This window comes from Protopterus annectens, chromosome 8.part1 (genome assembly GCF_019279795.1).
Source record: "Protopterus annectens isolate FY-2018-M chromosome 8.part1, PAN1.0, whole genome shotgun sequence".
Classification (NCBI taxonomy): domain Eukaryota; kingdom Metazoa; phylum Chordata; order Ceratodontiformes; family Protopteridae; genus Protopterus; species Protopterus annectens.
The window spans coordinates 470,868,185-470,884,331 of NC_056742.1; the positions used below are offsets into that span (position 1 = coordinate 470,868,185).

General features: G+C 39.4%; 1 protein-coding gene across 1 annotated transcript in view; it reads left to right on the forward strand.

Annotated features, from left to right (window-relative positions):
* Positions 1–16,147, forward strand: part of RPGRIP1L (RPGRIP1 like) — a 1,932,928-nt gene that overhangs the window by 659,181 nt on the left and 1,257,600 nt on the right. Inside the window, 1 exon segment of the mRNA XM_044082016.1 lies at positions 10,176–10,315. Within this exon segment, the coding sequence (XP_043937951.1) occupies positions 10,176–10,315 (140 nt within the window).

Genomic DNA, 16,147 nt, shown 5'->3' on the forward strand with positions numbered 1-16,147 from the left:
AACCTGTTCCACTGTTTTCCACCATATCTCATTTCAAAGGTTCTTGTAATTTTCCCATTTCCTGCCATTACAGCTGTCTTATCTGTGCTCAGTTTCATCCTGTGTGCCTTTAGTTCCATTTCTTTTTTTATTTATTCCATTTCCCTATCATTTGCTAAAGTTCTTCTTCAGAGTCTGCCTGTAATGCCACATCATCTACACAGACCAACTTTGTTGATCTGTCCCATCTGACTTGTTTGTTAATGTAGTCTGTCACCAGTATAAAGAACAGTGTGCTCAGAGCTGAATCCTGATGCCCACCCACTTTTACTCTGAACCCTTCTGAGTCTGAACACTGTTCAGACTTGTGTTAGTGGGTCCTTGTAGATGGCCTATACTAGTTCTGCCAATGCTTCTGGAAAAGCTGTTATAGGACCGTTAGTTGTTCAGGACAGGTTAATTGTAATACCAAAGGTGTGGTATATTTAGCCAGCTGTGTTTCATGCACCTCATTTTACTTTGGTAAAAAAAGAAAATTTAAAGATAGATTTTATGAACTTCTATGGGACATTAAGAACAAGAGAAGCACAAACACATTGTACAGGCATTTTGTGGTATGTGAGAATTTTAATAAATTCCTTTTCATATAGGTTTATAGGTTCATAGATTAGTACTAGGCTAGTAGCCCTTGTAGGCCATTTTAAGCCTAGCCAATTACTATTATTATTGACAAAGTGACTCTGAACTTGAGAGGGTGATATTGAGAGTTTACTGGAATACAAGGGCTTAGGTGATATTAGGTTAAATGCCAGCTATGCACCAGGATTGAATGACAGTCTCGCTTTAAAAAGTGTTTTAAAAATAAGATCTTTTAATATTTGAGCTTTTCAGTTGAAAAACCACTAGGGGCACAAAATATGCATTTATATAATGTTTTTTATGTATTTTGTTTTTGTAAAACAATGTCAGTATATACATTTCTGTACAGGGGTATGTTGTAGGTTTTGAATTAATTTGGTATTTTGGCTTGGTGATTTTAATATGCATGTTCTCATTAATATGTATGAAAGACTTAAAATGACTGGTTCCTTTAAACTTTAAATAGGTTAGTTGTGCTGTAAACTAATCTGAGTCTGAACTGCTTATCTCCCATATTACTTTCTATTACATTGCATATTCATTTATCAGTCACCCTCTCCAGCACTTTCATGCAGTGTGACTGGAGTTTGATGCCTCTGTACTGCTACTGCCCACATTTGTGGATGTCTTCCCTTTTCATATACACTGGCACTAGTATGCTTATTCTGCAGTCATCTGGGGTATGCCTTTCTTTTTATATTGCTATGAGTATGCTGAGGAGCCATTTCTACCCTAATCACCTAACATTTTGATCATAGCTGCTGTGACCCCATCTGACGATGCTGATTTCCCTGACTTCATTTTCATTAGTGTTATTTTGCTTCTTTTAGGGTAGGCTCCCTCTCTTCTTTCATAGTGAGCTGTGTCTGGGGCAGTACAGCTTCTTTGGGGTTTTCTTTATTTAGAAGCTGCAGCAAGTGCTCTTTCCATCTGCCCTTTGACATCCTGTGGATTTATGAACAGGTTGTTTCTGGCATTCCCTATGAAGAATGTCTTTCTGTGTTTGCCTTGCAACTTGATAGAATTTCTTTGTGACAGCTACTGAGTTGCTTTCCAGAAAATGGTAGAGTACATCTGATTCCTTGTTATTTGCTATAGCAACTGCTTTCTTAGCCTTTTTGTTAGACAACCACTCTTCCTTCCTAGCCTGCTCCATCTTTTCTGTCTCCTACTTTTTCCTGCAGTCCTTCTTTCTTTTGATGACATCCTGGACTTCTGCATTCCACCACCAGCTTTCCATATGTAACTTTTTTCCATACCTGGTTTGGCTGCATATCTGTTATATACTCCCCACACATGCTGTTTTGAGGCACTGCCATTCTTCAGTTCCACCTGTTTTCTGTTCTTCCTGAGGTACTAGAACTCTGAATATTTCCTTGAACTCTTGTGCCTTCTTTGGATATTTCTTGCCAGTTATTTTCATACATTTCTCTCATTCTTATTTTTTCTTTCCAAATGCTGAACATATTTGAAATAATTGCTTGAAAGTAGACTAGTTAGCATCAGTATTTGTTCATCTATTAATCTAATTTTCTTTAATTGTTTTATTATAAATAGTATATATATGTCACCATTGAGTCATAAGTGAAAGCTTTAAAGACATCCCATTTGTAATCAAATGCTAGTGTTTCCATTTCCTAAGCAAAAATGTATTTTATCTTCCTTAATTTTGTCACAAAATTCTTTGGATTGAAACCAATGAGTTTACATGTCTGGTGTTAGGAAATGTAAAGGCTTTAACTTCTGTGAGTTTAGTATTCACTGCTAAATCGTCATTAAAGGGACATTACATAAAGTTATCAAAATAACTCTTGTGGAAAAGATCAGGAGATAATAAAAAGAAAATTATCCTAGAACGTAATTTGCCCGTATATGATACATGCTTATATGACTTCATATAAGAATTCTTAGTTCTCCAAAGATCAGTTAAGCTATCCTGTTTTTGGAAAAAAATTAACAACTTTCCATGCTCCCCAGTCTACACATAGCATGGTGCACTCCATAAGGCAGACACAGTGGAGACACCTGACTGTTGGGCCACGCTAGTCAGACCTGCTGACCCAAGACGTTGGCCATGGAGTGAGAAATGATGCACAGTGGCTGATGAGCCTGACAGTAGCGCTGGTGGGCGAGCCTCAAGAATGATCCTTGAGCCTAGAGAAATGGCTCGGTCATTGTCCGTGATGGTGTGGGATACTATGCAATACTTTTGGACTACGACTAAGAGACATTCAAGAGGGAGGGATTGTCTGTCCCAGGCATTGACCTGACTGCTGGATCCATTCTTCTCCAAGAATGATGCCTTGTTTAGAATAAGATGCTGGGATTTTAACAGTGGCTTGGCACTGTTCCTAATTCACCCAATCTAGGTGTGCAAATGCTAAAAATGGCCTTGGACAAAAAACTGACAAAAAAGGAACGGCTAACCTTGCTCAACACGGGAACAGAATTTCAAAATGCCTTTACGACGACCCTTTTCAGGCGATCAGGAAACAAACCCGCACTAGAGACACAAACCCCAAAACTGAGTTCAATTTGCTGTGCAGAGTCATATCTCAAAAATCATCGTTCGGCGAGGCCACTTCCAAAAACCACCAAACATCGATGTCTGTGTATGACAGAAACCCTAGCCCACACCTCCTGAATAGTTCCCAACACTCTGGCATCCGCAAGAGACCATCCAGGTGGAATTCCCCCAGCAGAGACAATAGCATTAAACGATGCAATGCCACGCCTTCATCTCACAAACCACCCTCACTCTGTCAACCTTCATACGTTGATGCAGAAGGGGACAGACCAGGTGCAATTAACCGCCGTTGGAGCCTGCCTAGGATAGACATGTTACATTCAACCTCACAAAAGCCCTAACCCCCTAGTCCTTCCTGAAAACACTGGAGGATAATGGAACTCATAAACACCATCACCATGGGTGACTTCAATTACCCTATCCCATGCACTCCGTGTCATCCCCAAACAAACTATCACCAAAGTTCCTGGAATTCATACCCTCAAATGCCAAGGAAGAACACAAACTCCATCCCAAGGAGTAACATGACATCTCATCATCAAATACGCTGGGAGCACAAAACTCAGAAAGATGCACTCATCACACAGAAAGCAACTAGTTCCTCCACTAAGGCTCATCCCGGCAGGAAGAAATAAGGGCTGCAGTAAAAACAGCATGCATAAACCAACACTTGCACCGTATGCCTCTGCCAGAGCCATCACTTCCCAATCAACTGTATCCTCCAGATACCTAGCACTGGGGACTGCATGGGAAAAGGCACTCCCAAACATAAAAAGGGCTCTCTACACTACAAATAGCGTCCAAAAAAGGTAAGACCTCCACAGAAATAAACTCTAAAAAAAGGTAAGAAAAAAAGCTAAAGATCCAAAAAGCAATTTTAAAGAGATGCATAGCACCTCAAGCAAAGATCATAAGGAAAGGGAAAGCATTATAAGCAAAGAGGGGAAAACATTCAAGAACCAGACAATCATACTAGTAGAAATAGCAGATTACTACACTGGAGGACAGAGATATGTAAAACATTCTGACAGGTTGAAGATTACAATCTCCCCAGACATTGCCAAACATATCGGCACAATGGTGCAGCAAACTTCTCCTCTCAAGCAAAAGTTAAAACTGCTCTCTCGATTTGCAAAAAGCCTTTCTCCTCTCCTGGGACCCGTGCAAAACAAGAACATCAGCCCGAACACAGGTATTAGATTAAACAACCACACTGGACAATTAGCTAATTAAACCCACAACTAGGGACATGTACCCACTTCACACTGCACCTTACTGTGTACACCCCAGGGGTGTGTGATTTTCACAACTGTGGTCCGCCCTTCAGCCTGTTGACAAATTTCAGTCCTGGCCTGTATGGAACTCATAGAATATCTCATATTGAGGAAGACATATGGATTTGCAGACCTTGGATCATAGCAAGTTTGCAGACCAAAACTTGAGATCATTTTTTTTAAACTTTGTCAGCTTTTTGATCAAGTAAACAAAGATTGTGACCGGAGACTAGTCACCGAAGCCATTTTGAGGAGGGAGTCCCTATTGATACAACCTCTGAAATCGCCTTAATTGAAAAACTCAGCAGGTATCATTGAAAAACTCAGCAACAAATGGAACACCCGCACAGTCTATTGATGGGTTGCAAATGGCTGGTGGACAGCTGGCCAGGTGTCAGAGCTAAGCCCGCTGTCAGAGTCGTCCCTGGAGCCCTCAGTAAGTCCACTGAAATTGTCCCTGGGCTCTTCCTGGAAGCATCTACTTTACCAGTACAATATTTGACGGCAAAGTTATGTGACAAATAACTGACTGACTTGAAACTGGACTGGGGATCTGCCTATAGACCACCTTATGACACAGATAGTCTCAGAAGCGGCCGGACCCTAGGTGCGGACCTAAAGGCCTAAGTTAAAAATGCAAGAAGCCATAGTCATAAAAACAAAGTTACCAAGAGTTAAAAAACAAATGAATGGCAATCCAAGCAGCACAATAAACCAGGTTGGGACGGGACCCCGATTTTGTTTATAGTCTGTTTGACACCCATGTAGCTAAAGTAGTTAGGGCCACCTTCCTTCTTGCCCATTTTTTCATCTAGATGAAAGAGTTCTCAAAAGGATCAAGGGGTCCTCCCCTTTACTCATCTCTTCATACCAATCCACCATTGTATATACCAACCCCATTCGAATGCTTGGACACAGCGACTTGAGAGACCTGGAAGTATGCAAAGTTCAAAAAAAGGAGATAAATCAAAAAAAATCTGTGCCGACCGACTGAAAGAACTCCCAGCTCCATTCAGGCTCGCTTACCCGCTTTTGCTTACCAGTGACCTTTTGCCCCCTAACATACAAACCCATGTTTGATTTGATGAATATGCTTCACCTCAAAATCAAAATCCCACAAGATCCAGTGGAGGAGACTTAAACCACGGCTATTAATATTAATAGATGCGTAATGGGGGATAGTTCATCACAAGAAGACTCCTATGTGGAACCAACAATGGTATATATGTGAGCAGAGCACCCTCGCTGGCCTTGTTCAAGGAATTGCAATAATGGATGGGAGATAAAAAAAATAAGAATAGGGATTACATCATTGTCGCTTAGTCGACAGGAACACAGAAACAATAAAAATATAGTTCATACTTAAGGGGTGGGGTAAGTAAAACACGGATAGGCTAGGCTTGTAAATGCATGCCCGGGGGCATAGCCCTGTTATGAACCTATGAACCTATGAACCTATGCTGCATCTGATAACACTGGTTTACTGGAGAAATGGCTTTATTAAGCTTATGATTCTAATAACAACTGCTATGTTCTTCGTTTGTTGCAATGCTTCTGCTATATTACTTGGAAAGCCCAGAAATTGTCCATAAACAAAAAAGGGTATAGACTTGCTAACCCTCTGCCCTTTAGACACTGAAAGTCTTTATATGTCGCTCAAATAAAATAGCAACATCAGCAGAATTTTCTGTGCAATGATTATTGCTCAAGCCTTTAACACATTTATGTTTATGTCATCACAGTACTAACCTCTTTATCAAAGTGGGTTTCCTGTAACAGGATTATATTTTCAGGTTGGTTGTTTTTTTTTTTTTTTAATAAAATGTGTTGTTCTTTTACATTTAGAAAACGTATGTGCGCCATTGATGTTAATGCTTAATTTGCAACTTCATTTCACTGCAAAAAGTAGCCATAAGTCATGTCCAGTTAAACAACATACCTTAAAGTCCAGTAGAAAGCAAATATATTCTGTCAAATAAACATCATCCTTCACCTCACCCATGGAAAGTTGGAAAAAGAAATGGTGCAACAATGAAAAAGCAAAAGTGAAAAATGAAAAATGTCCAGTGCCCAATTTCAACATAATATCCAGCAAATGAAAGACAGTTTGCAATGGAAAATGGAGCTTTATATTATTCCAAGCATTTACAGTTTGTGTCTGGCTTCTGATTCAGTTTCAAAAATGAATGGTACAGATTTCCAAATGACTTTGGCATAATTGATGAAGGAAGCCGTGATTCTTTCCTCCCATGATAAAGTATGAAGTCCTGGGAAGGGTTTTCTTTGTTTGTTTCACTATTTCATAAGGAAGATTAGCAACAATGAAAATTGTCACTGCTTGTCTGTTAGCTTTTATAGCTTCAGCTAGAATTTCATCTCTGCCTCTGTGTTTGACAAACTTAACTGTATTATGTCTGCAGCCTTTGTTTTTGCTTGTAATTTGATAATGGGCAGACTATTTCTGTGGATTTGTGTCAGTAACAGTAGCAAACATTACTCATAAAACATTCCCATGTCTTTCTCCTTACTCCATTCTTCTGGACCACCTAATAATGTTGATTTTTCCTTTTGGCTCTAGCTTCATTATCGGTCAACTTGGTCTATAAAATTGACTGTTCTTTTTCCAAAATAGCCAACTGATCTTTAATATTTTTGTGTTCAAAATCCAAAGATTCATATTTCTCTTGAATAGTTTTTATTTTCTCTGAACATTCTACTGTTGATCTGTAGAAAGATTTGAAGTTGGGAATGCTGTCGGGGAGCTTATCTTTATTCTTTGTACATGCTGTTCTCCCTTTTGTTTGCTTTGGACACACACTGATTCAAAGAAATCGTCTGCCACACCAATCCTTGATCAGCTTGTATGGTCATACACAGTGCTGGAATGCTCTGAATCTTATTAAGCTTGAAGTTAAAGTTCAAGCTGAAATGACAGTATCCAGTATTGCCATTGGTAGTGCTGAAGTATGCATATTTACACAGAGTATTTATAATGAGTGTTCACCTATGTTTCTCTGAATTTAAACTTGCTGCAGCTTCAACAAGAAGAAGCAAACCAATTGAAGCTGTTTATCAAGTATCCTAAGATAATCATTGTTTGCAAGGGACTGACTACGCTGTACCCCACCCCTCAGTAGTTAAAGGTACTAAGTTCACAGTCACCTGACCATGGAAAAAATGACACATAAAATAAGTCATTGCCAGTGCATTTTCTGTTTGTGCTCCAACAGTGCTTTTCTCTGGAGAGTAGTGACTGGGGAATTGAACTTGAAGAGTTTGAACCTCATCATCTACTTTGCACTGAAAGAGTAAGGTAATGATCTGTGCAGCGTACATGACTTAAAGTATCATAAGTGCTCCACCAGTTTATACCTACCTTCTTTTTAGGTGCAGGAATTCCACTGATCCTTTTGAAATCAGGTGTAGACTTAGGACCTCCTATGAAGGATCATAAACATTTCCACATAGTGGTGGAAGCATGTAAGCCTTTTTTCAGACTTGCATATGTTGAAGTAAACCTTAAAAGCTTGGATTAGTGCCTTGGCCTGAACATAAGTTATTTTGAAACGTGGCCCATGATTGTCATTGTCTTGATGGGTAAGTGTTGAATTTGATATATTTTTATCATATGGCTGTGTTGATACGTACATAATGGGCTTTCACAGTGTAGATGTGCACCATGCATCCTCAGTAAGGCTGTCTACATATGCAGTTCTGTGGACAGTAGAATGAAGAGTATTAAAATGAAAATTAAGTTCAAAGCATTCTCTTATTTCACTTATACATTCTATTTTCACCATGAGAAACTGAAGAAAAGTTGCATGAACTACTGATGGATTGTGTGATGTTACAGAGAAAGTATGTATAAAGGCAGATTGTGCACTATCATTACCATGTTTAGCATACTGCCATAAACTTAGCATTTGTGTGTATATATATATATATATATATATATATGTATGTATATATATATATATATATATATATATATATATATATATATATATATATATATATATATATATATATATGTGTATGTGTGTGTGTAGAACAGAAGTGTGATTTTATGCCCTTTCCAGGAAATGTACTTGACAGTTGCAACACCCTGAAAGGTTCCTTACCCGAAGAATCCAGGGAATGAATACCCTGTCTAACAAAGATCGCCTTAAGGCCCTATCTCTGTATTCAGTCTTCAACACGTTACTGAGAGGTGATATATACCTGCCATATGATACATCCTCAGATGCAGCTCTGATGGATCTCTTGCACATCTGTAAAACAGATAGCACCAGAAACAATTGATCCAAGGATATGAACTTTGCTTGTGACATAAATAGAACATGCTAAAGAGACCAATAGGTGTCTCAAAGGATGCTGCACTATTGAATAACCTCCCCATCTATGTGAAGCAGAGTCCATCCCCAGCCCTTTTCTAAAAAAAAAAAAAAAAACCTTGATCATTGGATGAGAGGTTGACAGTAAGTAAATTAATCCCCAACTAACACCCCCCCCCACATAACCCTTATCTACCTCTTTGCTAACATACTCTACCACACAGGCATCCAGGGAACTCTGGGACAAAACTGGGTTGGGTTGCACAGCTAGCCTTGTAAAGACCCTAGTAGTCATTAGCGTAGTATAAATCTATGAACCTATGTAAGCTGGGGCATTTTATGAAGCGGTAAGCTTGTTTTTTTTTTTCTTGCAATAATTTAGGTCAGAACATAATTTCTGCTTTTTTGGAATGTCATTTGTTAGATGCAGTGTGTGGAACACTTTACTAGTTATTGACAACATTCTGTTTAGATTAGTTGTATAGCTAATCTTGGAAGATGATTTCTCTGCCATTTTTCTTAATCTCTCAATATCTCAGTAATAATGATTGGTAGCAGCAGTTTTATTGTATGTTCTCCTCATTGCTTGGCACAGAGGGACTTTATCACTTAAATGATAATCAGCCTTTAAAATGGAACCAGATTGTTTTGATGTTGTTGCCCTGTTAAGATGGCCACATGATTAATTGCATATTAAGAAACATTTTGCTGCAACAGAGTTCCCTTTGGCTGTAAATCTGTTGATCCAGTTTTAATTGGTGGTGTTTTTAAGCTCTTACTCTTAGCTTTAGCTTTGGTTCAGCATTCAGTTTTCATGTGGGTTTCCAGCTAGTGATGTGCTACCAGTAAAACAGTTTGTTTTAGTCATATATCCCTGTCTTTAGCAGGATAATGTCAACTTTGCAGATGTGTACATGATATCAGGATTACAGTACCACAGCATGAGAGATGCTGTCATTTTGTGGTCATTTTCTGAACAGGCAGCTGACTTTAAGCCCCTTAGCTTCCAGCAGCTCTGGGGGGTCAGTTTGGTAGTGCGGGTTTTATGTTCTCAAGGGTTTGTATGTGGAAAACATGGTTTTGTTAGCTGCCGGGGTACTTTGGAGTGCAGTGTTCCTCTGGAATATGTAGCTGAATTCCTTTCTTCATCCCATACGGTTAACATACTGCCAGATTTTCTGGCTGCAGAGCTCTAAATTGAGGCCAGCTCTTTTGCTCATCCCACAAACTCTTTCATGTTTGCTAACCGCAGCCTGAATGAGGCGCCTTGGTTTGAGCAGCAGCAGACCAGCATGTGTTAGCTTAATTCCTAAGACATGATGACAGTGGTCTCTGTGCCACTAAACATTTTTTCAGTAATTATTATTTGCTGTCAAAGATGACTTCCAATAGCTGCACTCATGCCACATGTTTTTCTCACAGTGCCTTCAGTTTGAGCCAGGAACAGCAGTGGAAGTTAAAAGAACAACACCTCAGACTGCAGATTGCCCAGCTTGAGACTGCCTTGAAGTCAGACCTTACAGACAAAAATGAAATCCTTGATAAAGTTAAAGCAGAAAGAGGTATATAATAAATGTTTTAAGTAACACGCAGTAAGTAACCAAGTGACATTTCTTATGATATGCAGTGCTAACGAGTTTGCTGTATTACTTCTTTATACATAAACCTGTACTTTCGATACATATGCACATAATTACTTCTTCTTATGCTGGTAATCTGTTAAACATGACTGTTCTGGGTACTCACTGTCTAAGTGATAGTCCATATTTACTCTCGATTGCCCTTACATTTTTGTATCACATGCTAAATGATAAAATCATTACAAAAACATATTCATTATCTTTGTGGTTTAATATCTACTTTAAAAGACATTTGTGTTTATTTCTTAACTGGGTGACTGAGCTAGTACTGACATAATTTTCAGAGATGCATCCATCAAATTCAGTCTATGTATGGCCATAATATTCAAGCATTTACATTATGTAGCGTATTAATATCAGGGAACACGTACAATGAACATAGACATAGTTTATTTATCAGAGAGCGTATTTTGAATATTACCCACATACTTTATTTCAGTAGTTTCGATATTTGGCAGTGGGAACAAAGACTACAGGCAAGATTCACAATAGCTCAATTAGAGTTTCACTTGGAAGTCTTAATTGTGCTATAGCAATAGTATAAGATTCAGAGACATGAAAGAGCCACCTTGTGCAAACGCTCATTAGCGGCTTATTGCCACATCTCTGAAATGAATACTCTGCAATTAGAAATAACTGCACTACTGTCCCTCCATTCTGTTCCACAGGTACGTATAGATACACGCGTGCACACACACGCACAGACACACACACGCAAACACACACACACAACCTCCTCTCCCCCCGTGACAGCTTAATTTATGCCCTTAAACACACCCACATTGATTTATAAGCTCCCCCCAATGACTTTGCGGTGGTTACTTGCTTCGATGCTAACAGCACTTTTCCTGCCATAGATGTCAGTGGGTTTACACCACTAATGACAACTTAGTGAGGAAAAAAGCACAACAAAATTTAATAAAAGGTTATGCGCTTTTGACGTTTTAGTCTTCAGAACAAATGCATTTAAAGATATGCTGATTTAAGTAAGAAAATAAATTGGTTACATGACCTCTCTTAACCACCACCATTCCTTGCACATGTTAAAATTCTAACCAAAAAAACAATAAACTAAAATAAATCATTCCTAGAAATTCATATTGAAGTTCAAAAAGAACAATTTCTTCATTTGCATTTATTAAACTTTTGTCTGTGTTTTAATACTACCCTGTAATTAATACTACTGTTTAAATTAGCTGGATTGTAAGCATTGAATAAAATCTGCCACTTTAATTCCCTATACTCGAGCTCCCCGTCTGTGTCTCCATTCAAATTATTTGGAACCCCATCCATGACAGAGAAAAAAAACTCTTGAAATTTGGACATTCTGTAGAGTTTTCCCAGAGCATTGTCAACTTTTTAATTTTAATGGCATATTGATCTTCATAAACACGCTTCCTAAGTTCTCTGTTAGTCTTCCCAATGTAGAATGACTTGCAGGAACTACAAGCTGTCATATATACCACAAACTTGAAAGCAGAAGTAAAAAAGCCAGGGGTTGGATATGTTCTATCACTTTCTACATCTACAAAAAAAGGGCTTTCTGACATGTATCTGCACATGGAACAGTTCAAGCACTTAAAGGTGCCCTTTTTATGAGTTTCACTTGTTTTTTTACTTCCCTCTTCGAATCGCTCCTGCATAACAAATAAATAAAGTAATCCTGGAAACACAATTATATAGTAGATTATTTGTTTGTGTCCAGGGATATATATATATACATTGAACTTTAACCACATGAAGATGCTGACACTGATTTTACTAGACTAAATAAAGTGGCTGCAACTGGAGTCATACCATAGTAATCTATTATCCATTATCCCTCTTGCGTTAACAGTTTTAGAGGGTAGCAAGGTATTCCATCAATTTTTATATATTTTTAGTTCTGTTCCTAATGTGTGCAGTAAACTTACATCACACAGAACATAGTATAAACTGCTTGTCTTTGCTTTCTTGAGCTTAAGCCTGGCAACCTGATACTCTTTGAAGGCAGTTAATCTGTTAGATGAAGTTTGTTATTTAAACGGTATGTAAGTTTATATGAGAATTGGTGGAATAACTCTTTCATCTGGTATGAGTAGGTGAGCTCTTGTCAGCCAACAGGACTGAAGCCACTAGCTTTCATTTAGCTTGGCATCTAAAACTTTCCCTGGCTATGCCCCCCTCAATTCCCCATAATGCTCTGCAAAGTAGGTTTCTGTCCAGAACTTTTTTCTATTTGAGATGCTCATATGGTAGAAAATAGTCCAAAGCTGCATAACACTTACTTATTTTGCTAATTCTTTTCTCAAAATCTTTATTCCTTCATCTATTGACTTATTTTAGCTGCTGTGATGGCATAGAGGGATAAAGCCCTGACTACAACCCAAGTGACCCAGGTTTGATTAGCATCCCGGGCGACTGATGGAGTAGCAGGGAGAGATGGGCTTACCCATCCTGGGTGGCGGGTGGTGATTGGGCATCTCTAGTTGATGATCCCTGGTGGAGACTGGGAATGCCGCAAGATGAGGTGTGTTCAGAGGAGGCAGTGGGGCTGGCTGACCTGCCATAGAGGTGGGACAGTACACTACAGATCCCCACATTGCACACCCCCTCAAGGCTGTACCACATTGCCACAAGGGGAAGGGGGATACAGGGTAGGCCAATAAGTCCCACCCCCAAGATGGAAACACAGACGTGCTGAGCCCTGTTGCCTGTGATCTATCACAGGCACCTGCAAGGTACCAGAATAAGTTCAGGAGTGCATGGAGGAGCTAGTAAACCCAGTATGGACAGGGCATGAGGGCTGTGATAGTAACAACGAAGGAAGGATGAGGGGAAGAAATAGTAAAAAATAAAAAAACTCTGATTTATTTTTCTGCTTAATTCAGTCTTTTATTTGCTGCCTTTTAGTCAATCTCCTATCTGTACATTCCCTCCCCTAATCCTTGACATCTTTTTCTTGCTTTGCCTTTCCACTTTTATTTCTACTTGCTCTGCATTTACTTTATTGGTGCATGTTTATCATTCACACTGCGTCAGTGTTTAAGGATTCTTTGTCTGCACAAACCCACACTGGCTGCTTTCCAGAGCAGAGAATTCTCTCCCAGAACCCTGTGATAGGGGATCTGCTAAGCCCCTCCCATCAGAGCAAGCCTAACCCCTGTCACAGGAATTCAGTTGTTCAGTCTTTTAGTGCCAGCTGTAGAAATCATGCAGCAGACTCTCCTCAGCAGCCTACATGGCTGGATTAAGATCCATTTGGGAGCTTCCCTTCCTTTTTATTTTATATAGTTTCGATTTCTTTCAGTTTTATTAAATATATATGTGTTTGTGTTAACTTTCTCTTTTAGAATACTTACTATTTTATGCTGCTGTTAATTTCTCTGGAATTCTAACTTACTACTGTGTCATTTGTATGCTTAACACTGCTTTTAAGCAGTTATGGGTTTTTTCTAAAGTGTTTTATGATTTGTACTCCGAAAATGAAGATATGTAGTGTCAGTTGAACACTAGGGACTATCTTTTGCATGTAGAACAGTGATTTAATTGTGCCTGTGTATCTTGCTTCATTTTGAAGTTCAGACAAGAAAGTAGTGCACTTTTTTCCTTTGTGTGATATTTACTACTAATATAATACTTGCGAAGCCATTTTTTTCTTTAAATTGCAATTTTATCGCAAATTACTTTATTTGCATTTTTGTGAAGATTCATTTTTGACATGGGAATCTCTAAGTAAATACTTAAACTGACATTCTCCCTTTCATTCCTCCTCACGGCTGGGTCATGGATCCGATACTCGGATCTGACTCGGCCTCATTCTTACAGTCTAGGATCCAAGTCTCGAGCTCCTCCCTTTTCCCGTAATGCCCTGTCCTCTGCCTATCCTCCTCAGATCTCGTTTGCTGCCAGCAGTGGCAGATGTGGTTTCTGGAGTCTCAGGCCTTTAACTTGTTAGTGGATATCTTTCAGTAGTCTTCATAACTCCTTGTCATATAAGTCATTTTTGAATCCTTTCCAGTACTTCCTCCCCTTCCTTAGCAGTGCAAACTAGAAGTTAACCTTTATGCCCTTTCTCGTTGTTCAACTATTGGGCCTAAGCTTGCACTTTTTCTTTCTCTCTCTCTGCCGTTTGTTGTAATTTTGTTCTAAAAAAAAAATAAAATAAAATAACATCTGATGTTGTCAATCTTCATTCATTTTTGACTGATGGGTTCATTTCTGACCTCTCGGAACCAACTCAGCCATTATACATAGCTCATGCCAGCCAAAAACTGTAGAGCTAAGGCTCTACCCACAATGCCTCTCATCCCATTACCTCAGATCTCATTTGCCGCATAGAAAATTGGACACATCAGCCGATGCTCTCAGCCAAGTGCTTTAAGATTTCTATTTCTTCATTGTTGTTTCTAAAAATATTTGATTTAAACACTTATTGGATAGTTTCATGACCTTGACTGTTTTTCTGACTATTACTACCCACCCACCCCTTTTATCTTTCTTTAACTCTTATTACCATAATTCGTAACAGGCCTCCCCCCTTTCTTTGTTATCGTTGGCAGTCTAACATACCATCATTGGTATCCTCTTTTCCCCCTTTCTCCCTTTACCCATTTGGGTATTTTCTCTATACCATTGCTGGTATATCTGTTAAAAAAATTCCTTTCTTTCCTTCCCTTCCTCTTTTGTGAGTGTGCATCTGTGACCCAACTGTTTTTTGGATATGGCAGAGAAACAAAAGGGGACATCCAGATTCAAGCAGTGTTAGGACTGTGGCAGAAAATGCCCAATTCTGATGGGCATTTTTTTTCCTTGTACTGCTTGGGTGCCCCTCACTTGGACATAACTTGTATTATTTGTCAGGGCTTTAGCTCCCGTACTTTAGCAGAGAGGCGCAATAAACTTATCTTAAAAGGCTTATTGAAATGCCCTTTTATTGAACCCCTATCTAAGCAGAGACTTCAAAATATCCTAAACCAGATGTGAAGAAAAGAAGCCACGCTGTGCCGACCTCCCCTACAGCACATGAAGCAAAGTCCCAAAAATTACAGGTTCCGATGGTTTCTTCAGAATCGAAAGCCAAAGTACCGAAAGTGGAAATATCACATCTGGCATTGAAAATGACTAAATCTTCATCAGTGCTGTCAGTCATTGAACCGACTCAGCCTTGAACCTCTTTGGCACCGACCATTGCTTCGGCACCAGCAATAACTTCTATTCAACCACCACTATCCTCTCATTCAGTTCCACATTCCCCTTCCATACATCCAGCTATGGTGCCAAAAGTTGATCCGATAGTTATTCCCAAGACTAGATATTCCCCTTCAGTAGACCTTTTTTTGGGTCAACAACCAAGCCCATTTCTGGATAGGCCTGAGTCCCCTTCGGGAATGTCAATCCATTCCTCCAGGAGTCTCTCAGAATTGGACATAGTCAGATTAGTGGATCAGGTTTTGGAAGCCAGTGGCCTCCCTGCACCATCACAAGTCTATCTTCCACCCAGATCCAAGGCTTATTTTCCAAGGACTCCACCAGTTATTCCTCCTTCAACCTCCTTTCAGGACTTGGAGCCCCCCACATTGATGCTCCAGGTGCCAGCTACCTCTGTGCCAACAGTGGTTCTCACCTTGGTGTCAGATCGACTCTTTGGTCTTCTGCTCCTTTGGATCTGTTGCGCACCTGGGACCTTGGTTTGGCTGTTTGTTCTAAGATTTATGGACTGGTTCAAGTTGTTTTCCATGGTACTGTTTACGGCTCTCGGGGCCATGGTAGTTT